General features: G+C 56.2%; 1 protein-coding gene across 1 annotated transcript in view; it reads right to left on the bottom strand.

The window, feature by feature from the left end:
* Window positions 1-10,128: 10,128 nt before the first annotated feature.
* CCDC102A (coiled-coil domain containing 102A) overlaps window positions 10,129-22,978 on the bottom strand; it is a 21,253-nt gene continuing 8,403 nt past the window's right edge. Inside the window, exons 3-10 of the mRNA XM_029924241.1 lie at window positions 22,877-22,974; window positions 20,601-20,827; window positions 17,608-17,716; window positions 15,197-15,313; window positions 14,692-14,901; window positions 14,144-14,314; window positions 13,018-13,121; window positions 10,129-10,819 (exon numbers count right to left, since the gene is read on the bottom strand). Coding sequence (XP_029780101.1) covers window positions 10,690-10,819; window positions 13,018-13,121; window positions 14,144-14,314; window positions 14,692-14,901; window positions 15,197-15,313; window positions 17,608-17,716; window positions 20,601-20,827; window positions 22,877-22,974 — 1,166 coding nt within the window. The 3' untranslated portion in view covers window positions 10,129-10,689. The remainder of the gene's footprint in view (window positions 10,820-13,017; window positions 13,122-14,143; window positions 14,315-14,691; window positions 14,902-15,196; window positions 15,314-17,607; window positions 17,717-20,600; window positions 20,828-22,876; window positions 22,975-22,978) is intronic.

The following is a 22,978-nucleotide window of genomic DNA, read 5'->3' as shown; positions in this document are numbered from 1 at the left end:
TGTCAATCACAATCCCCATTTCCTGGGTAGAAAAACTGAGGCCTGGGAAATAGAAGAATCCATTCAAATGACACCACCATGTCAGAACCTTAACTGATGCCTGTGGGGTCTCTATTTCTTGGGGCCTCGACGTGACCTAGAAAGATGGGAGTCTTTGCCCCATGTTGGTCCCCCTGAGGATCGCCTGCAAGTTCCTCACCAACCCCCAACATCCCCAGGTCTGCTCTGGGACGGGGGGGGGAAGGGTGGGCTTGGCAGAGCCAGTGTCAGAGGAGATGGAATCCGGAGGCTCGAGGGGTCCCCGGATCCCCAGGCAAACTACCACAGTCATCAGATGGATGAATTCTTTTCAGATGTTGGGGGAGGCTGCCGTTTGTGGGGAGCACGGAGATGTGGGCCAGGTCACCAGTTAAGAGGAGGCCTCAGACTGTCTCTCTCCCCTAGCTCCACAGTGACACAAACCAGCCTCCCCAGGAACCTTCACATCAAAGGGGAATGGCCAAGGAGGGGGTGGAGAGGAAGGAGATGGGGCCCCTTGCTCCCCGCTGCTTCCTCCCAAGGAGGCTGGGCCAGGGGGCAATTTCCGATGGATGCAGAGAGCCTGCTCTCAGGAAGGAGGCAGAGTTCCAGCCCCGCCTCCCAGTGCAGGGCTCTGAGCGCACATCTCTGGCTGCCTTCCTGAGCTCTTGTGTGATATGCTAATAAGTCTGACAGTCTGTTCCCTGGACGGGTGTGCTAGCCAGCTACAAGGGAGGCTGAGTGCTTGGGTCAGCCCACACTCCCTCACTGGTTCATTGACTCATTCAGCAAACATGTGAGCACCTACTCTGTGCCAAGCACTGGGCACCGGGCACCGGACACAATAAGAGCAACCTGGCCCTTGAGGAGTTCCTGGTCTAGTGAAAGTGACGGGCACTTATCTAAAAACTCAGTCATAGCTGAAGCTGTGGGAAGGGCAGAGAGGGTGAGGGAGGGGTTATCTGGGGCCAGAGGAGATATGGGGAGAGCTGACATGTCTAGGAAGGTGTACGAAGGATGGAGGACCAAGGAAGTGATGAAAGCAAAAGAGTGAGTTAACTAGGGGAAGAGGGGAAGGAGAGTGCTCTGAGATGGGTGGAACTGCATATGCAAAGGCCCTGTGGCAGAAGAGATCCTGCTCTGTATAAGACTGTGGGAGGAGGCCAGAGTGGCTGGGACACAGAGGGAACGGCGACAGTACTGTTTTCAGTGCGGCGGGCCAGAGTCTTGAAGGTCAGTTCAAGCGTTTGGTGTCCATCTCAGTAGAAAGGGAGAATTTGTCAAGGGTGGGAAAAAAAAAGTTTTCTTCAATGTTTGTTTATTTTTGAAAGACAGAGAGAGATAGAGCATGAGCAGCAGAGAGGTAGAGAGCGAGGGAGACACAGACTCTGAAGCAGGCTCCAGGCTCTCAGCTGTCAGCACTGAGCCCGATATGGGGCTCAAACTCACAGACTGCGAGATCGTGACCTGAACTGAAGCCAGACGCTTAACCAACCGAGTTCCCCAGGCGCCCCAGGTCAAAGGTTTTTGAACAGGGAAGGAGACAGGATCCAATTTGCATTTTGAAAAAATCCTTCTGGCTGTCCTGAGAGAATAAATGGAGGGGCCTGAATGGAATTGTGGGGAGAAGAGAGGAAGTGAAGAGAAGTCTTGCAGGAGAGAGGTGGTATGGCTTGGGGAGAGAGAGGGGTGGTGGCAGGGGACAGATCTGAGGGATCCTCAGGAAGTCCAGTATCTCTGACTCCCTGGTGACTAGCTACTGGGAGCCAAGAGAGTCAGGGATAAAAAAAAAAGAAAATCTGGGCGCCTGGGGGGCTCAGTCGGGTAAGTATCTGACTCTTGGTTTCAGCTCGCATCATGATCTCACAGTTCGTGAGATTGAGCTCCGCGTCGGGCTCTGTGTTGACGTGAAGAGCCTGCTTGGGATTCTCTCTCTTCCTCTCTCTGCCCCTCCTCTGCTTGCTCTCATTCTCTCTCCCTCTGAAAAGGAAAGGAAAGGAGAGGAGAGGGGAGCGGAGGAGAGGAAAGGAAAAGAAAACAGAAAGACCCAGAGACTAACAGCATGGTGTCAATGCCGTCCATGTGCAGAGAGACAATCAAGCCCACGTCATGCATTACATTCAAACCTCATGTTTCACTCACCTCCTCTCTAACAAGGTCGATTTTCCTGACTGTCAGGCATCCCCTTGGAGAAAGGCACTGTCATTTATTCGACTGGCCCCCGCCTGTAGGCCATTCAGCTCCGTCCGTGTTTGGCTTTGTGAGCACTGTCGCGGCGAGCACGTGGGTGGCCAAGCACCTGCGGCCACACTTGGACGTGACGGGGCGCAGCCCACCTTAGGATAGGCTTCTACAAGCGACCTGTTATTGTTGCGTCGTGCCAGTTTGTCGTGTGGGGCATTTCTACCCCTGGGCCCCTTGGGGACATTCCCCGAGGGAGAAAGCTTTCCCGGTGCACGTTAAGGCCAACACAGTTGTGTCCTCGTCCTGACCAAAGGCTACAATGAATTCCACGAATCGTTTAAATGAACTTGGGGCTCGCCTGCTCTGAAGCATCCATGTTTCCACGTGACAGGAGCCGCACCTATCTGGGGGAAACATGTAGATCTGAGGACCCCCTTGCCTTCCTGTGGGCCCCCGCCCCAAGCCTGAGATGTAGAGATGCCTGGAGAAGTCATTCCCCACGGAACGTGCTCATCCTCTGGCGGCCCTTGGGGAAGTGCTGAGAGCCAGGCAGGCTTCTGAGCTGGGGGAGACATGGGTGAGGGGGGCCGGGGCAGGATGTGGGGATAAGGCCAGCCCTTGAGTGATGGCTAAAGGCAGGAGTGCTCTGTCTGGGGACCCACCCTCTGGCCATTACCTGAAGCCGGCTGGTCCCCTGGCAGCACCCCCTGCTACATGATTGGTGGGGCCCAGTGCAAATGAGAGCCTGTGACTCCCTTCAGGATTGTTAATTGCAAGCCAGCAGTGACAACAGAGCATTAAACCAAGCACCAGGTCCTCCCAAGGACGGGGCCCAGGCCCAAGAAGCCGACCTTCTTTGGCCAGTCTCTCTCCCATCCAGAAAAGAGGTGCGTTAGGAGCACAGAGCAGCAGAAAGGAGGCGAGGGACGCCAGCTCCCGGATGTGTCAGATAAGGAAGAGCCAGGGGCCAGCTCAGCGCAGCCCTGGCTCTTTGCCCCTGAAGCTGGGACCTCCGGGGCCTCTGTGAGGCTGCCTGTCAGGCTGACAGCGTGGGCAGACCAGGTGGTGGGGGAAGCAGATGCAGCCAGAGACCTGGTGCAGGCAGGTGTGCACAGGACACCTCCGCAGCCACAAGCTTTGAAGCACAGAGGCTGATTCAGAGCCAGAGGAAGGGGAAAGGAGGTGGCCAAGGTCACCCTGGGGGGAGGGGGTGCAGATTTGAGGGCCAGGAGAGGAATGCTGAGGTTAATGACAGCATGAGCAACAGTGACCATTCCTGGCTCTGTGCTTGGGCCTCCAAGCCTCCCATGGAGACTGGTGCCATTGCCACCCCTGCTGAAAAGAAATGCCTGACCTTGGATGTCCTGACTCCCACCCTCGCCACTCTTACTTGTCCACCTCTAGCCACACCCTGCAGGGACAGATGGAGAACAGAGGCCTGGAGTGGTGGGGCACTGACCACCAGTGGCAAGGGGGGGAGTCCCAGGGGTCCCCACTCCCAGAGCAGGCTCTGCCTCACAGCAGTCACCCCACAACTTTGTGGGGCTCCCCTTGCTCCTCCTCCCTTCCCATGCTGGGGGGCTGAGGCAGTGGCAGGTGCACGTGTGTGCTCAGGACGTGCAGGGGCTTCCCCTTCTCCCAGCATCTAGAGCCAAGGCCAGCCCCATGGCCACCTCACCTGTCCTGGTCGACCCCCAGATGTTGTCCCTGGCGCCTTGGTTACTGTTTTGGGATCAGCCGTGCGGTAGCCCTTCCAGTCCATCTGGGCTTGATCGTCCATAAAAAAATTAATGGTCCCTGCAAATAAAGAAGCATAACAACAGAGGAAGGCTTTTTAGACAATCAATTAAAAGCCTAGGAGAGGGATTATCTCATTGAAATATCAATTTTTAATAGCACCGCATCTTTGAGTTTCCTCTCAAAAAACTTTACACATTCCATTTGCCTGCCCTGGTTTATAACTTCATCTCTTGCTGCCTTTGACCAACCTGAGCCTCTGCGACTGGCCTTGGGGCACCCAGAGCAGGCGCATTAGAGGAAGCATGGAAGGTCATGCGTTCATTCATTCCTCCGCTCACTCATTCATTCGTTGAACACTCGGTGAGCTCCTGCTAGGTGACATAGGCCTAGGTGCTGGGGATATGAAGGTGACTAAAAAGGACCAAAAATTCTAGCCCTCAGAGGATTCATGGGCTGACAGGGGAGTGGAAAGCCAGCACCGGCCAGGTGAATAAATCGGCAATTACAAAAGGAGAGGTCATCCAGAAAAATCAATGTCGAGGGACTGAGATGGAAGTTAATGGGCACAGGAGGCGGGTATCTGTGCGGCTAGAGGAGCAGGAAGGACGTGAAGGAAGGGAAGACGGTCCAGGGCAGAAGGAACAGCGTGCCTGCAGCCCCGAGACAGGTTTGGGGTGCTGAAAGAGTAAACAGGCGGCCGGTGGGCTGGGACACAGCGAGTGAGAGGGACATGGCAGAAATGAAGAGTGACACCTTGCAGACCTCCAAGGGCCCTGGAGGGACACATGTTATGTGCAAAGTGCACCGGGAGCTGCTGGTGCAGAGGCCCTGGCATCCGCTCTGGACCACGGTGGCCCTGGTTCACATCCTGCCCCTTGCTTGCTATGACACCTGGAGAAGCTGCTGGGGCCTCAGCCTCAGTTTTTTCACCCAGTGAAGTGGGAGAATAATTGTGACACCTCACGGGGCTGTCACCAGCATCAAGAGAAATAAGAGGCAGACTGCCTGGTGTGGCCCCTTTTCTCTCTCTGACCCCACCTCCTTCTGGCAGCTTCCTCTGGTTAGCCCATGGGGAGACTGGGTGGTCAGATAAACTTCATCTTATAAGGGATTCCCACCAGCCAAATCCCTGGGGGGTTTGTTACACATATAATTTCAGCCAACGGGATGGGGTTGGTGGGGATGACGGGGAGGCTGTGTCCAGGAACAGACACAGGTGCCTTTGCTTTCCAGTGCGACCCTGCTGAACCCCATTCCACCCTGGAATCAAGATACCTGGGCAACCAGGAGGTTGAAGCCTTCTGGACGGAGGGCAGGGGGAGTGGAGGGTGGCTGGGTATGTGGGGCAGGCAGGCGGAGGCGGATCCCGACAAAGGTCCCCACCTGGTATGGGCGAGTAACTGGCTTTGCACACAGATATGACAGCATCCTGGGCAAAAGCGAACAGTGCTGCTGGGAGCTGAGCCCTGTGCTGGGGACTCGGCAAACGTGCCTTCTAATCCCCATGGCACCACATGGTACATCTGTGGAAACTGAGGCTCGGGGAGGCGAGGCTTCCTGCCTTAGTGATAAAGGTGAACCCACCATCTGTTTGGCTGTGCTGTCCTCAGGTTATTATCATAATTGAGGAGGTCAAAGCAGGGAAGGATCTCGACCCTATTAGAAGGGCTCGGGGGAGTCTGAGGTCACACTCCAAACCTCAGTTTACTCATCCAGGCAGTGAGATCCCCAACTCTGAGCTGCCTACCTTAGAGGCTAATGTGGGCTGCTGGATGCAGGAGGGTCTTGCAGAGTCTCTGAAGGGAAGAGTCTTGATGTCAGCGGTTCTTTCTATCATTAGCTCCCTCCTCCCTCCCTCCTGCCTGCTCTGAACCACCTCAGCCCTGTGTGGAGGGCAGGGCTTTTGACTTGCCTGGGTTCCAATCCCAGCCCTGTCATCTCCTGGCTGCTCCCTTCCCTCTCTGGGCTCATTTCCCCCATTGTGACCTTGCCCACCTAGACAAAAATGAAATGACAGCTGGATGAGGGGCATCAGCTCTGAAGGACCTTCTTCCTCCCTCCTGGGGAGATCCAGGTTCCCAGAGGCAGGACCCGGGCCCTCAGAGCTAGAGGACCAGGTGCAAGCAGCTTACCTGGAACCGTCACCCAGTCCGACCAGGCCCCTGATGCAGGTGTGGAGACAGTGCTGGTGAAGCTGATGGGGATGGGAGAGAGGCCGTAGCAAAGGGCCGGTCTGGACTCTATCATAGGGTCACAGGGACCTGAAACCAAGGCCACTTGGGGAACGTGCTTAAGGGCATGTAGACAGCAGACCCAGGGCCAGGATGTGGAGTGAGGCTGTATCTATCCAGCAGTGGGGAGCCACGGCTAGTTCTTGAGTGGGGGAAGAGGAGGCCAGGATGCTCTTCTCTGATTTCAGGAAGCCTGGGAATCAGGAAAGCCACAGAGGAAGGCTTCGTGTTTACACCTTTTTAGGCTACCTCCCGCGGAAGTGGGGGTAGTCTGAGCACCGTGGAGACAACCCCCAGTGCAGCTGGGTCCGTGGGGTTGGAGGAGAGCTGGAAGGCCTTCCAGGGAGCCCGGCTCCATGGGGAGGAGCCCGCCCGGGGCCTGGGAGGCAGCTGGCTTCTTGTAACCCTGCAATTAGTAGGCAGAAGAGCTGGGTGGGGGCTGAGAGCTGCAGCTGGTGGATGGGTGCGCCTCTGCCTCTGAGGCCCCTCCCGCTGCCCCAAAGGGGTGCCCAGGGTGGCTGGCAGGCCCCAGGCAGACCGGGCACTGGATTCCTGGGAGGGGATGCAGAGCATAGAGAAAGCCAGAAAAATAGTATCACCAGTAAAGTCGTCTTATTGGACGTGGGTTTGGACAACCCAGTGGCTATTGTCCTCATTTTACAGATTGGAAAGTGAAAGCCCAGAGGGATGGGAGCTTGCCAGGGACACCCAGCCAATCCCAAAAAGGGCTGGGGCTAGATACCATGTTTGTCTGGAGGGCTGGGGTGCAGGGGGAGGGTCACCCCTGGCCACGGATTTCGATGGAGGCAACCCCAGGGGCTGCCCAGGAGAGTCGGGGTGGCAAAATGACCTCATGAGGTGGAGCCCTCAGAGGACTGACTCCAGAGCCCCCAGCCTGTCCCTGCAGGGGGAGGAGAGGCTGGGTGGGGCCGTCTGGCCCAGCCGGTTCTCTAGCCTGTCTGGGCACCCCAGGCCTGTGAGGAGAGGCCCTGGCACTGCCGCTCCTGGGCTGCTGCTGTGTTTGGTACTGACTGCCGTAGGAGACTTCTTATCTGACCAGGAGAAAGACCCATCCGGGGCTGGTCCTGCAGGTACTGCAGAGGGGCTGGGCTTGGGGGTGGTTCTGGCTTCAGCCTTCCACCAGACTATCCATCTCCCTGCCTCCCTGCCTCCCCTCTCTCCTTCCCTTCCTACTCTGGCTTCAGCCTATCATATCCTCCATGTTCCTCCCTCCTTTCCTGTTCTGGCTTCAGACTTACATCATCCATCCATCCATCCATCCTTTTCCCTCCCTCCCTCCTTTCCTGTTCTGGCCCCAGTCTTCTACCATGCTTTCCATCCATCCATCTGTCTTCCCTCCCTTCTTTCCCTCCCTCCCTCCCTTCCTGTTTTGGCTTCAGCCTTCTATCATATCATCTATCCATCCATCTTTCTCCCTCCCTCCCTTCCTCTTCCAGCTCCAGACTTCTACCATACCTTTCCTTCCTTCCTTCCTTCCCTCTTTCAAAGACGGGCACTCAGCCCAGGCTACCTTCCTTCCATCCATCCATCTGTCCGTCCTTCCTTCCTCCCTTCCCTCTTTCACAGATGCCCACTCAGTCCAGGCTACCTTCCATCCATCCATCCATCTGTCCTTCCTTCCTCCCTCCCTTCCCTCTTTCACAGATGCCCACTCGCCCAAGGCTACCGTGCTGGCTGCTGGCAGGATCCTCTGGTTTCCAGGAGCTGCTGGTGGGGCAGGCAGGAGAAGCAGACAAGTACCAAGCCCCTAAGACTCTAAGAAAGAACAAAATAGGCTGAGCTTTGAAGGGTTGGAGGGCTCTGATGGGGGAGGGGCAAGTCTGGTGGCAGTAGGGGGTGCAACCTGGCTGGAGCTGCAGGGTCTCTGGAGAAGTGGAGTGTGGCGAGGCTGGCAGGGGAGGGCGGGGGCCACACCATGTGGGGCCTTGCCTTGGAGAGGTGGGGTAGGGAGCCATAATCAGGAGCTCAGGTCTCGGATCCATCGGACCTGGAATGGCAACACCACCACCAACCAGCTGTGTGGCCTTGGGATAGTCACTTGCCCCCTCTGGGGCTCTGCATCCAGTGAAAAGTGGGAAGGTGATGGAAGTACCGGCCACAAAGGGTGTGGCCTGCACGGCGTGGCTCAGCGAGGTGTCTGTCCCTGGCAGCCACCCCTGTGTCGGCGGGGAGCCGGCAAGGGTCCTGCACTCGCAGCTCACGTGTCCCTGGCCTGGCTATATTTCACCCTGACTTTGGACCAGTGTCTCCCCTTCTTGGTCAGTTTCCTCACCTGTTCAAGGAGAGACTGGACTGACCAGGCCACAGGAAAAGCCCTCCCGTGCCTCCGGGGACTGGGCAGTAATATAAATGAGGTGCACGCAGAGCAAGGCTGCAGGGGGCCGTGGGGACCATGGCCAGCCCAGGTGCCTGTGCCCCATGCCAGGCAGCACCTTCCTCTCCACCCAGCGCCTAGGGTCACGTGGGAGTGTGAGCCCTGCGTGGCCCAATGTGCCGATGCCTCATGAGAAGGAAACCCGCATTTTCCCGAGAACCTTCCCATTACTAATATTAGCAACATGTTTAATATAGTTATCAAAGCATCATGGGAGCCAAAGCTGCTGCTGCTGTTGGCAGATGCCGCGGCCACAAATGCCGGGATCAATGGGCTATGAGCAGGAAGGCAGCACATCCCAGGCCTGGAGAACCTTCTGGCCCCATGTCTGCCCCTCCCAAGACTTTGGTCTTCCCCTGGGCGCTGACGGGGGAGGCCAGCCCCTCTCCTCACTGCCATTCCAGGAGGAGCTGCCTGCAGACGGGCTGGAATGGTGCCCCTACTCAACGTTCTTGCCAGAGGTGCCAGGGAGTCGGGGAAGCCTGCTGTCAGTGAGGGCCTGGCTCCCGGGGGTCAAAGGGCAGGCAGCATTTCAGCCTCTTCTAGGACCAACTTCCTGTTTGGGAGAGAAAACAGAAAGGTCCCGGCCGGAAATGGTCCTCTTCCCATGGCTCCCCCACTCCTTCCTTTGGCCTCAGAGCCCAGCAGGGAACCGACAGCCTCTCTGCCATGATAGCAAATGCCACCACGCCAGCACTGCGAGGTGATTTATCACCCCTTGGGTCCCAGCACCAGGGCCTTGGGGGCCCCTCAGACTGGGCCACAAGGGAGAAAGCACTGAGTGCAGCTCCCCACCTCAGGCACAGTCTCTTTCTCAATTGAAGTGAGCTCCTCTTTGGTGCCAGGCCCCTGGTCAGGGCCCCGATGGCTCCTTGCATACCCCCTGAGCACAGGGAACCCGCCCCTGCTGCCTGCTAAAACACCATGCTGACGGCGCCTCTTTCTGCAGAAAGCAGACCTGCTGCCGAGAATTCATCTAAGGACAGGTGTCTCGATGTTACCTAGACTTGTAGATTCAAAAATGTATGCTATTGTGTTTTGAATAAGTTTCCACCAGCTTTAATATAAATCTGCTGGTTATAGAGGGTTTAGAAATTAAGTGTCAAAAATAGAATTAAAACTACCTGTGATTTCATTACCTAGAGCAGGGTGGGGTTGGAGGGGGGGGAAGATAAAAGGATTTACTATTTATTGTGTTTACACCTACTCTGGTCAACTGAACTTCATCCCTTGCGGCAGAACGCAGTGGGCAAATCCCTCCTCTCCAGGGCAATACCTTCATGTATTTCAATAAACACTAACCTTTACTGAGCTCCAGATGCACTGTCTTATTCTGACAGCTGTGTGAGATGTCTAATTTATAGATGGAGAAACTGGGGCTCAGAGAGGTCAAGTAACTTCCCCATGCATGCACAGCCAGAAAGGGGCAGAGGCAGAGATCTGAATCCATCCGGCAGAATGGAAGGTGCCTCTTCTCGGGTTAGACACACACCGTATCTTTTCCTTCCCCTCACAGGAGCCGGCTTCCCCACCATTTAGCAGCTCAGATGTTCACATTCATTTGTTCTTCCGCATTCGTTCATTCATTAAGTCAGTTGACATTCCCGAGCCCCGGCTAGGTGCCAGGTGCAGACTGGTGCTGTCCCTACACCAGGTGCCCACAGCTGCCAAACTCTCAGGACCTGCCCTGAGAACCCAAACTCCGTTTATTATGAAAGACTGAGTTTATCACGTTGTGCTATAAACAGCTCCACCTGATCCCCAAGCTTCAGAGAGGCAGCCCGGTCGAGGCTCCAAGAGCCTCCCTTGCCATCCCCCTCACCCCTGCGTGAAGGTCCTGGGTGGATGGGGGCGCTGAGACTGGGCCCTGGAGCGGTCCTGTTATAAGATCAGATGGGTCCGAGGAACCCGCGCATATACATAGAATATACACATACAAAACACAGGCCGTGGCTTCCCTTCCATGGGGTGTTGCTGGTGGAATGTTCGACCCCCACCCTGGGAGAGGAGGAAGTCCGCCGTGGTGGGGAGAGTGGGCGGCTGCTTCAGTCCGAGTGGCCGGTCAGCCTCGGCACCCAGGGGCCTGCGGCCACGGGCCAGTCCCGTGGGGTCCTGGGAGCTCTAGGCCACCTGGATCTGCAGGTCCTCATCCTCATCCAGGTCGCTGGCTCCGTCCCCGGCTTCCTCGGTGCCGAATCGAGCGCTCCGCATCTTCCCGAAGAGGGGGGCGTTCTGCTGCTGCCTTCGGAGCCTGTGGGGCAGGGGGACAGGACGGGCAGGGCAGCCGGTCAGCTGCAAGCAGCCAGGCCTTCCCGAGCACTCCCCTGCTGCCAGGCACCAGGCTGGGTCTTTTTCATCCATTACCTCATCTCCCAGCACCCCACCAGAAGCCACAGAGATGACAGAAGTGCTTATTGGCACCCCCGTTTGACAGACAAGGAAAGTGAGGCACAGAGTAGCCAGATCATTTGCCTAGTCCCCCAGACTAGTGAGTGAGGCTGGGCTCCACGGTGGGCTGGGGCTGGAGAGGTAAGTAGCCGCTCAAGGTCATACTGCTGGGATTCGAACCCGCGTCAGGCCCCAAAGATGACAGGGAGAGAGTTTGGGGCTGGGGGTCTGAGTCCTCTGGCCCCCCCACAGGGGTAGTGAGAAAGTGCTCCGCCTTAGCCCTTCCCCACAGTAAAATTCCTAAAGCCAAAATTTACAAGGGCTGGTGGAGGAAATGCCCATCCCCCAGTCAGTGGCTGCCTTGGCTCCGTCTTACTGGAAGGCATGAATTATTAACTGGGCAGGGAGGGGCCCGGGCGGGGGCCTCCATTACTGGGCCGTGATTTAGTGAGCTGTCCCCGGAACATTAAAGCACAAAAAGTTGGAAAGTAAAGCGAGGCGGCGGTCCTGGGCAGCCCTGCCCTCCCCATTGGAAGCACTTGAGAGGCTGGGTAGAGCCTGCCTGGCCATTTGGGGAAGTTTATGGTTCCCAAAGAATGTGGCCAACTGCGCATTAAAGCCCGGGGCCAGGCGGCCTCTTGGGGGTGTGTGCGGTGGCGGCAGAGGGGCCAGCGCCGGTCAGACACGGAGTCTGACTTGGACTCCTGCCGGGGCCCCTGTACAGCACTTGATGGGTCTCACCCCAGGCAGACATGGAAACTGAGGCCGGGCTGGACATGTCACATGGCTTCAGGCCTGGCTTCACAGCCTGTAGTCCTAGCCATGGAAACTCCACACACAGCGGCATACAGAACACATGCAGGAAATCAGGTCACAGATGGCCAGGGGGCAATGTGGCCGGGATGCCGGCCCATGTGTGGCTATGGAGACACTTACTTCTGAGGCCTGAGTTTCCTCATCTGCCAGCTCCTTAGAACAAAATACCTTCTACTTCCCTTCTCTCATTGGAGCATGATTCTTGCAGCACAACACGGACCCAAACATAAGTACCCCCCAATACCCGCCAGGGGCTCCCCAGGGGCAGTAGCAATACCAGCAGTAGCACAGTAAGTGCCCGTTCCTTTTCTAAGCTCATCTAACTCATAACAACCAAAAGGTAAGAACTGTATCATTTCCATTTTACAGATGAGGAAACTGACACAGGCAGTTTAAGCAAGTGACCCAAGACCACACTGACCATTTACAGACCTATAAAATGCAGATTCCCACCCCCCCGGGCAGCCTGGCTGCACAGCCCACATCCCTCTATTCTATGAAAAAAGAGGACGCAACTAAGGGCCTGGCTAGGTCCTGGTACAGGAAGTTGGTCAGTAGAGTGGTCATGATGCCCTTGGCTCGTGGGGCGCCTGTGAAGTAGGCAGGGGCTTAGGCTCAGCTCTCTGTGACCTTATGGCCCCAGGGAGAGTGCAGGGAGGGGGGAGATGCACAGAGTGCCGGGATGGGGTGGTCAGGGGAGGGAGGAAGAGTGCGCTAGCTGGGTCCCCTAGACACCCTGAGGTCCTCCCTCACTAAGGCCGTCTCGTCGTGTCTGGAGCTGATGGGTTGGGTTGACCATCAGGGCTGGGGCTCCTTCCATACGTCCCTGCCCTCCGATTCCTCAGCTCCCAGCTGGCCTGGGGTCACCCCAGCCCGGGGACCCCAGGGGCTGCTTGTCCTTCCTGGCTGTGACTCCCCGGACCCTCTGGCCCTGCCCACTGCCCTTCCTTCCCTCTCCCCACCCACCCACCTGCCTGCCACCCGCAGGAGATGACCCCAGGGCTCCCAGCTGGTCTCGCTTCCTGCACTCCCCTTCCCTGGTTTCCTGGCCCCGGTCCTTCCTGCCTGGAGGGGACAGGATTCTGGCCCCAGGGGTCTTGGATCTCTTCCTTCGATGCCTTGCCCTCCAACAGGAGTTTGGGGCTCTAGCCCTGACCGGGAGGCCGTCTCTCTGCCCTGTTTCAGCGCCCTGGCTGGGAATCCACTTGCCGATGGCCGTCCGGCCCGGGCGGCACGCCGGCTCACCTGGACTGCAGATGTTCCAGCTGCACTTGCAGGTTCTCGCTCTGCTCCGTCTGCTCGTCCAGCGACCGCTGCAGCTTACGTGCCTGATTGTGGGCCTCGTCCAGCTGGCAGGGGAGCAGGGCCCAGAGCGTGAGGGTCACCTTGGGCCAGCCACTCCTGCCAATGCTCTTCCTTCCCAAGAGCAATCCCTGACTGTCCGAGGCCAAGACCAAGGCCCACCTCCTCCAAGGAAGCATCCCTTTGCTCCTCTCCATATCTGCCGCCCCTGCCTTCCAAACCTACACATCTTCCAACACCCCAAGCTACTGATGCAGCCATCACCCGTTCATCTGGCCATTCGTCCGTGGAATAACATCTGTCCACGGAGATACCTACCTACCTGCCCACTCGCCACTGCGTATTCTACCCGCCAACCCATCCAGCCCATCGATCTGCTTCCACTCTCCTGACACACCTGTTATCCCATCTTTCCATCCTTCTGTCCTTCCTCTCTGTCCATTCATCCTTCTACCCACCGATCCAGTCAGTCACCTGGCCATCTTTCCACTGTCATTTATCTTTCCATGCATCCATACATTCATCCATCATCCACCCACCCATCCATCCATCTACCTGTCCAGTCACCCACCCATCCAATCACATACCCACACGCCCCTCCATCTATCCAATCACTGACCCCTCCACCCACCCATCCAGTCACCTAAGAGACATCTATTGTTACATCTCCTCCCTCCCTCCCTTCTTCCCTCTCCCTCTCCCTTCCCCAAGCATCTTTCCATCTGTTCTCTCATAGTTCTGTTCATTCATCCATGGAGTTACTCTCCTGTCTTTCCACTTACATGTCCACGTGCCACCTGTGGCTCCTACGCACATCTACCCACTCATCCATCCGTTAATCTATTTAGCTACTCATCTCTTTGTCCGTTTCTCTTCCCATGCGACTACACACGCATCTATCTACCATCCATTGGTGCCCACCCCCCGCTCTACCCTGGGCACCTCCTGAGAGTCCGGCTCAGGCTGGGCACCGGAGACCAAGCGCAGAGTGACACCGGAGGGCCCTGCCGCCCCTCTCCCTCCCCAGCAGAGGTCTGAGGCCGCCCTCTGGGCCCCAGCGGGCGCTCACCTCGTCCTCGGCCTGGGCCAGCTCCTTCTTGAGCTCCTCCACCCGCAGCCGCAGCTTCCTCACCTCTGCCTCGTGCTGCTCCACCCGCCGGTTGGCGTGTGCCAGCTCTGCCACCTTCTCCTGGAACTGCTTCTTCAGCTTGCTGTGCACGTGCTTCAGGTCTGCCAGCTCCTGAGGGGCAGGGGGGACGGAGGATGGCTCGGTGTCACAGGGCACCTGTGTTCACCACCATGTCCCCAGCACCCACAGCAAGGCCACACATGGTGGTGCTCGGTGGATGCTTGGAGGGTGGAGAATGTGAGTGACACAGTGAACAAAAGGCACCAGCAAGGAGCTGGGCTCCCAGTTAAGGGCCCAGGAAGCCTCGCCCACAGTGGGCACCCAGGAAGGGCAGCTTCTAGGGTGACTGCCGCCCTGTCCTTAGCTGTCACTTCAGGGGTCCCTGGCCCCTGGGGGCAGCTGGAGCTGGACACCCAGCAGGTGCTCCATCCTGGCTACATGGCGCCCCAGAGGTGCCCTGGCCCCGGCCATTCCGCCCACTCGCCCACCTTGTTCTTCTCGAAAAGTGCAGCCTGGCTGGCCCGCAGGTCACAGTCCAGTGCGCTGGCTGTCTGCCTCCTCCGCCGGGCCAGCGCCTCCTCCAGGTCCCCGACCTGTGCCCTCAGCTTCTTGTTCTCCCGCTCCAGGCCCAGCTTCTCGGTCTCCAGGCGCTCACGGCGACCCCACTCGGCCGCGTTCTCCGCCTGCAGCCGTTCCATCTGTGAAAAGGGCAGGATGGGGTCAGGGTTCTGGTGGGAAGGGGGAAGGGACAGAAGGGTCTGGGCTGGATGCTCCCCCTCCCCACCTCCTCCCGGATCCATATTTGGCTCCAGGAAGCAGATCCAGCTGCAGCAGCTATAATTAACCTGGGCTGATTCCACGGTGTGCAGGATGCGAGGGAGCTGCTGGTCTCTGCGTGGGAGCGGCCACCACCCCTGTAGCCTGGAGCCCAGGCTGTGGCTGGTGCCCCTGGTTCCCCCACCCCAACCCTCCAGGGTCCCAGCGTGGCCTCACCTCCCCCCTCAGTTCGGCCATCTTCCTGTCCATGCTGGAGCGTGCCCCTAGCTCGTCCTCCAGGTCTTCGGACATGCGACCCAGCTCGTCCTGGTGAGCCTCCTTCAGGATGCTGAGCTGCCAGACACAGCACAGCCTGGTTATGCGAGAACCACCTGGGGGCTTCTGGAACCAGCTCTGGCAGGTGGGCTCTGGCGCAGGACCGCTCTGCGAAGAGCCTGAGGTGGCGCCCACATGGGCCACAGGGTATCCAGAACAGAGCCATGTCTGGCATCTCACACTTCCTACCTCATTACCAGCTAGCCTCCCAGTTTCCACTTTGTGGCCCCTGTCACTCCAATTTCCACAACAGTAGCCTAGAAGAAGTGCTTTAAAAAGATAAATCCAATCACACCTCCATCCTTGGGTTCCTTAGGATAAGGACCGACTCCTGTCCATGGTGTCATGAAGTGCTGCGTGGTTTAGACCCTTGTCCATCTCTCTCAGCCTCATCTCCCACCTCTCTCCCCTTAGTTCCCTGTGCTCTAGGCCTCAAACACACGGAGTTCCTGTCCACTGCTGGGCCTTTGCACATAGGGTTCTCTCTACCTGGTGCACTCTTTCCAGGGTATTTTACAGGACTGGTTTTTCTCATTCTCAGGCTTTGGCCAAAACACCCCCTCCTTAGGGAGGCCCCTCTCATCCTCCCTGACTACAAGGGGCGCCTCCTTTGCGTTCAGTCCCACTCCTGGCTAGAATGTGAGCTCGGGAGGACAGTGAGCTCGTCTGCCTGTCCACCTTTGTGTTCCTGCCGGTCTCGGGGCCGGGGAGCCCTCTGCTGGCTGAATGCACCCAGTGGATCTGAACAGGGTCTGCGTGTGGGTACGCTGGCTCCATCAGGATCACCTGGGTGATTGTGGCCAAGTGAACGTTCCCTGTTGCACAGCAGGAAAACCAACGAACTGCCACTCTGTGCAACAACACAGACAATAATAGTGAGGGAAAGAAGCCAGTTACAAAAGAGAATCTTTATAATTATCTGCTAAACTGAACATTCACGTTTTAATCACTCTTCTGCAAAGGATTCCACTTCATAATTTGAAAAGATTAAAAAGGCAGATTTCTGGACGCATCCCCCAAAGACGTTGCTTCAGGAGAGTGAGGGTTTGAGGATACTTCCTAAGAGACTCACGGGACCAGGCTTGGTCGCCTCCAGGGCAGTTTCAGGCTCTGAGGTCTGGGATCTTTGCACCTTCTGGAAAGGCAGCCGATCCGCAGACTTTCTCTGGGTGGCTGCGCCCCCTGGTGGCCATGGGGCCGGCACAGGCGGCAGTAGGGGCAGCCCCATGGGACCTCTGCCTACCCTGACTCCCTGTGCTGCCTTGGTGGAATCACCTCTCTGCCCGCTGGAGTCTCAGTTTTGTCATTTATAAAATGGGGACAACAGGGTCCAGCGTCCTTGACTGCCCTGAGGCATCAGTGAGACCTACCCTCCAGCCACACTGGCCTGTTTCCTGCACACATTAGCTTTATTCTTGCCTCAGGAACCTTTGCATTTGCTGTGCCTTCTGCCAGAAACTCTCTTCCCATTTTCTCTCAAGGACGGCCTCTAATTCCTTTAGGTCTTGCTTCAAACGTCCCCTTCCTAGGGAGGCCATTCTTTTTTTTTTTTTTCCTTTTTAAGATTTTGTTAAGTGTATTTTTTTTTTTTTACACTTTATTTACTTATTTTGAGAGAGAGTGAGAGCGGGGTAGGGGCAGAAAGAGAGAGAGACAGAGAGCACCTCAAGCAGGCCTTATGCTGACAGCACAGAGTCCGATGCGAGGCTCGACCTCACAAACTGTGAGGTCATGATCTGAGCTGAAACCAAGAGCTGGACGCTTAAGCGACTGAGCCCCCCAGGTGCTCCAAGAGAGGCCATTCTCTTTTTTTTGTTTTAATGTTTATTTTTGAGAGAGAGACATAGAGTGTGAGCAGGGGAGGGGCAGAGAGAGAGGAGACACAGAATCCGAGGCAGGCTCCAGGCTCTGAGCTGTCGGCACAGAGCCTGATGCGGCTCGAACTCATAAGCCGTGAGATCATGACCTGAGCTGGTGTTGGACGCTTAACTGACTGAGCCACCCAGACACCCCTAGAGAGGCCATTCTTGACCTACCACCCACTCTCTTACTCTGTCTGGGTGCTTCAGAGCTTATGAATGTATCTGCCTGGTGACTGTCAGTATCCCCGTGCCCACCCCCCCAACAGCCCCTACATGGTGAGCTCCTAAAGGCAGGGACTTCCCCTGCCCAGCACACAGAACAGCATGGCATGTGGCACACAGCCAGTGCTGGATGAGGATATGACTAAACTCCCTTTCTCCTAGTCCCACTGCTGAAATTCAATGGCACAGTGCCGCCTCCTCTAGGAAGACCACCAGCCCAGGACTCACCTGCTTGAGCATTTCCTGTTTGGTCTTGTTCAGCTCCTCATACTTGATCTTCCACTGGCTGAGCTCCCCCTCCAGTTTCTCAATGTTCCTGCTCAGTGCCAGTTTATCCCTGGAGAGAGGAGAGGGAGGGGCAGACATGGGGGTGAGCCCACGGAGGCCCTCTGCTGAAAGTCCTCATGTGTGGTATGCACCTGTGGAGCCCGTGCCCAAAGTCCTTGCCTCGGCATTCAAGGCCCTGGCACCCTGCACTGTGGCAGGCACTCTGCTTTTCATTCCTTTTGGAGGGGTACCCAAATCCCATGCACAACTGCGGGTGCCCAGCTCACCATGTGGGGACGTGACCGAGACCCCAGGGCCTTGAATACATGTCTGATAATCACGCATCACCAGGTCATTTAGTGGGCAGGGACAAGGCATGCCTACGTCCTGCAGTGAATGCCCGAGACACCCTGCACAGCCCGGAATTATCCTGCGTCCCTGTAACATGTACATGTCCCGTTGGACATCCCTGGGCATGAAAAGGATCTGAGCCTAGAACCTCACGCTGATTCCCATACAAACAGAAAGTATCGCTGGTACTAACGTGCGGCTCCCCAGGAACAGAATCGCCGCGTAAACTGAGGGAACGCTGCGCTTTGCTTTGCTCAGAACTTTACCAAAGGCTGTTCTAGGGAGATCTCGTCGCCTCAGAGATAGCACTTGTGTCTTCGAGTTGCTCACCCCACACGCCTGCACCTGCCGTCTTTGGACCCGTCCAGGGAGGTAACGTACCCGAGTGAACACATGGTATGGTGTGTGGTATGGTATCATCTCTATTGTGCTTCATAAAGGTACTGATGCGGACTACATTTGACCCTTGAACACCATAGATTTCAACTGCATGGTCCCACTTACATGCACGCTTTTCAGTGCATGTAAACCCAATACTGTAAGTATATTTTCCTTTCCTTTTCTTTAAAAATTTTTTTTTCTGTTTTTTATTTATTTTTGAGAGACAGAGACAGCACGAGCAGGGGAGGGTCAGAGAGAGAGGGAGACAAAGAATCCGAAGCGGGCTCAGGCTCTGTCAGCACAGAGTCTGATGCGGGGCTTGAACCCACGAACCGCAAGATCATGACCTGAGCCGAAGCCGGACACTCAACCGACTGAGCTACCCAGGCGCCCCATCCTTTTCTTTTTTTTTTTTTTTAATGTATATTTATTTTGAGAGAGAGAGAGAGAGAGAAAGAGAGAGAGAGAGAGCATGTACACAAGCAGGGGAGGGCCAGAGACAGAAGGAGAAAGAGAATCCCAAGCAGGCCCTGCACTGGCAGCCCAGAGACTGATGTGGGGCTCGAACTCACGACCCATGAGATCACGACCTGAGCCAAAATCAAGAGTCAGAGGCTTAATCAACTGAGCCACCCAGGCACCCCTTCCTTTCTATTCTTACCGTTTTCTCTTCTCTAGCTTACTTTAAGAATATAGCACGTGGTACACATAATATACAAAATATGTGTTAATCGACTGTTTACATGATCGGTAAGTCTTCTGGCCAACAGTATGCTATTAGTTAAGTTTTGGGGGAGTCCAATTCTGAGGAGTTAGATTTTCAGCTGCACGGAGGGTGGCCAGTGCCCCTAACCCCCACAGTGTTCAAGGGTCACCTGCACTTCATTATTTCTTCTAGTGGAGCTGGGCTTGAGTCTCATGTCACAATACACACATTTTATGATTGGCTCCCCTCATTTCTGATTTAAATTCCAGCTGGTGAAACAGGTTGAGTTTTGTCTGTTTTGCTTAAACAGATATTTACGGTCCCACAGTTCTGGAGGCTGGAGGTCCAAGATCAAGGCGTTGTCTGAGGCCTGTGGGAGGGAATCTGTCCCCTCCCTTCTGGGAGTTTGTGGACCATCTTTGGGGTTCTTCGGTTACAGAAGCATCACATTGACCTCTATCTTCATACTATCTATGCATTTAATTTCTGGACAGAAAAGGAGGTGTAACAAAATATTCATCATCAGGCCTGTGCCCCGATCAAGGTCACCGGGGACCTCCCTGTTCTGAATCCACTGGTCATAGCTTAGTCCTCTTCCTACCTGATCAATTGCTTACTGCCTCCTCTGTGAAACAGGTGCTCCCAGTCTCCATGTCCTTTCCAGGACCCCCTTCTCCTGCCTCCTCTCCTGCCTGGCTCGTCCTCTGATCTCTAAACTAGGTTGGCCCCAGGGCTCCATCCTCTGACCTCCCTTCACCAGGCTCGTGGCTCTCCCAGGATCATCTATGCATTGCTGACTCTTGCGTTTTTGCCTCCAGCCCAGATCCGCTTCATGAACTCCACATTCATTTCATGTACCCAGCTGTCTCCCTGTCATCTCAAACTCAGCTGGTCCAAACCCAAATTCCCTAGGCGCCTGGGTGGCTCAGTCAGTTAAGCGTCCCGCTTTGGCTCAGGTCATGATCTCACTGTTCGTGGGTTCGAGCCCTGCATTGGGCTCTGTGCTGACAGCTCAGAGCCTGGAGCCTGCTTCGGATTCTGTGTCTCCCTCTCTCTCTGGCCCTCCCCTGCTCGTACTATCTCTCTCTGTCTCTCAAATAAATTAAAAAAAAACATAAAAAAAAATCAAACCCGAATTCCCATCTGCAACCCCTCCACCTTCCTGACTGTCCTTCCCTGCTTTGCCCATGGATGGCACTCTCTCCCTCATAGGACAAAGGCTCAGTGAAGCTAGAGGTGGGGAGGTTTGGTCTTATTTAAAGCTGTATCCTCACTACTAGGCATAGGTTTGCCCCAGCAAATGCACGATATGTATTCTTTAAATTAATAAATTATTACAGTAAATGAATAAAACAAAACTTGCCCTGGGTCCTTTGTAGAGCACACTGCTCTAAAGTTCCCAGACTCAGCGCTAAGTGGTGCTGTTCACCTTCAGCGAGTCTCTCGGTCAGCAGCACTGTGACCCTGAGGGTGCCTGGCCCGCCCCCCAGGGCCCTGCTTTCCTCCCAGGACTCACTCTCGCTCCTTGAGCAGCACCTTCTGGGATTCATCTAGCCGCAGCCGCAGGGCGGTCAGCTTGGATGCATCCTCTTCGATGGTGGCCGTGTCCTCCCAGGGCAGCCGGCTGCGCTCCTGGCGGCCTGAGCTGCCGCGGGGGCTCCCAGCCGCTGCGCCTCGCACCTCCCAGCAGCCCTCAGGCTCCTCTGGTCTGTTCTTCATCAGGCTCTCCGCCAGCTCCAGCTCCTGGGGGGACCAAAGCAGGGGATGGGCCAGCGGCTGCCAAGCCCACTCTGGGCCAACCTCATGACCTTTCCCAGGCCCTGGGTCTGGGATCAGCTTGGTGGGTAACCCTGGGCAAGTCACATAGCCCTTCTGGGCCCCAATTTCTTCTTCTGCAGCCTGCTTCTCCATCCCTAGAAAAGGAGAGACACCCTCCTCTTCTAGGCCTCTCCCCTTCACTTCTGAGAACTGTGCACTGAATCAGCCACCAAAGGTCTCTGTATCCTAGATTTCCCAGGAGATGGTGAGCTCCCTGTCATTGGAAGTATGCAAGTATACAGTGGGAAACTGATGTGAACGGAAGTAGAGGCAGGGACACTTATAATGGATAAGAACTAGATTCCCTCAGAAGGAATTCTGGCTCTAAGTTCCCATTTTCCAGGTGCACTAAGGCACCAGGAGACACATGAGGTGGTAAGGGGCACAGGAAGGCAGCGCCTGTGAGCAGAACCAGCTCCCAGACAGCAAGTACGGAGGGGTTATAACTCAGTGCCAAGGCCTGTTCCTCTCTTCCAGCCTCCCCTTCCCCCTCGGCCCCTTCAGCCTGGCCCCGCTACACCCATGGCCTGCCCCTGACCACAAACCTGAGACATCCATGGCCTCTTTTCCAGCCTAGCTTCCCTTGTGACCTTTCTAGATGAGTCTAGGCTGCCTCCTTCCCTGTCTGGCCCTCAGGTTCCCTAGCTGGACTGGGACAGTGGCCCTGGGAACTACCTTGGGAGAGAGATTCTATTGCTAATATATCTCAGACTGTCTGGGTGGGGGCCTTGGACACCACCTGGTCCAAAGCCGTATTTCACAAATGAGGAAACAGAGGGAAGGGACTTATTCTGAGTCACAGACCCAGACCCAGACCCTGATCACCACCAGCAGCAGAGAAAAATCTCAGACCTGCCACCTCCTGGGCTGTGATGGACAACCACGACAAGGAGAGGTTAGGAACAGCACCATGAGGTTGGCTGACCAGGACTGTCATCGTCTGCCCCAATGAATGCCACCTCCAAACACCAGGCAGGCCTGGGGAAGTGGAGGCTTCAGCCAGCAGCCGCAGCAGAGCCCACTCTAGCCCACAGGGATGGAAGGGCAGGGGAAGGGGCAGCCAAAATCTTAGTGGGAGGAGCTGGACTGTCTGGGGACGGAGCTGGGAGGAATGTGAGTCTGGACTCTGCTGCTAGAAGGCCTGCTGGATCAGGGGTGCTGCCTCTGCACCCACCATGAATGCTCTAGCCATACTGATTATTACAGTGGGCTCTGGGGCTCACCCAGGTTCAACTACCCAACGCTCCAGTCACCAGCTGGGAGATATTGGTACTTAATCTCTCTGTGCCTCAGTGTCCTCATCCAGAAAGCAAATACCCCTTGGGATTGTGAGAATTAACTATACAGTACACATGCAGAGCTTAGTGCCGGGCGAAGGTGCCCACTAAACGATGGCACCTGTTATTCTCAGTCTCTGGGCGTCTGCATGCTTAGAACGTGTGCCTGCACATTTCACAGCGAATCCTTCCACATCTTTTAGTCTCGGCTTAATGGGACCTTTTCCAGGAAAGCTGTGAAGCCCCTTCCTCAAAGCCTGGTTCAGGGACCTAGTACCCTGACAATCTCCCACCCCCTCATCTTTGACTGGTGCGGGTTATAAATGTTCACCCCTACCAGCCCCTCCTCATTCAAGTTTAATGAATGAATGAATTCAGCTCTGCTGCTAATGGATGCCTACCAGGCAATTGCTTAGATCATACCCCTGCCCCAAAGGGACAATTCCATGGTTCTGCTGAGTGCTCAGGTGTGGGAGTGGAGGGACCACCAGACCCCAGCCTCGCCACCTGAGCGATCTCCGGAAGAATGGCCCCAGGGAGGGGAGGCCAATCCAGGGGAGTGAAAGCTGCCAGGGGACCAAGCCCTTCCTATCTCCCTTTCGGAGTCCTGCAGCGCTCCCTTGCGGACTCCTGGGCCAAGGCCCTGCCCAGCAGCCACCTTTCTCCTCGGCCCCACAGTCCCACCGGCGCCGCGCACCTGGCTGCTCAGGGGCACTTCCGACCCGACGTCGCGCACCGGCTCCTGCTCCCGCTCCCGCTCCGGCGCGTCCGGCGTCCTGTCGGCGTTGCCTCGGGCGCC

This window comes from Suricata suricatta, chromosome 16 (genome assembly GCF_006229205.1).
Source record: "Suricata suricatta isolate VVHF042 chromosome 16, meerkat_22Aug2017_6uvM2_HiC, whole genome shotgun sequence".
Taxonomy (NCBI): Eukaryota; Metazoa; Chordata; class Mammalia; order Carnivora; family Herpestidae; genus Suricata; species Suricata suricatta.
Note: the sequence above shows the minus strand (reverse complement) of the source record. Positions and strands in the feature narration are given on the sequence as shown.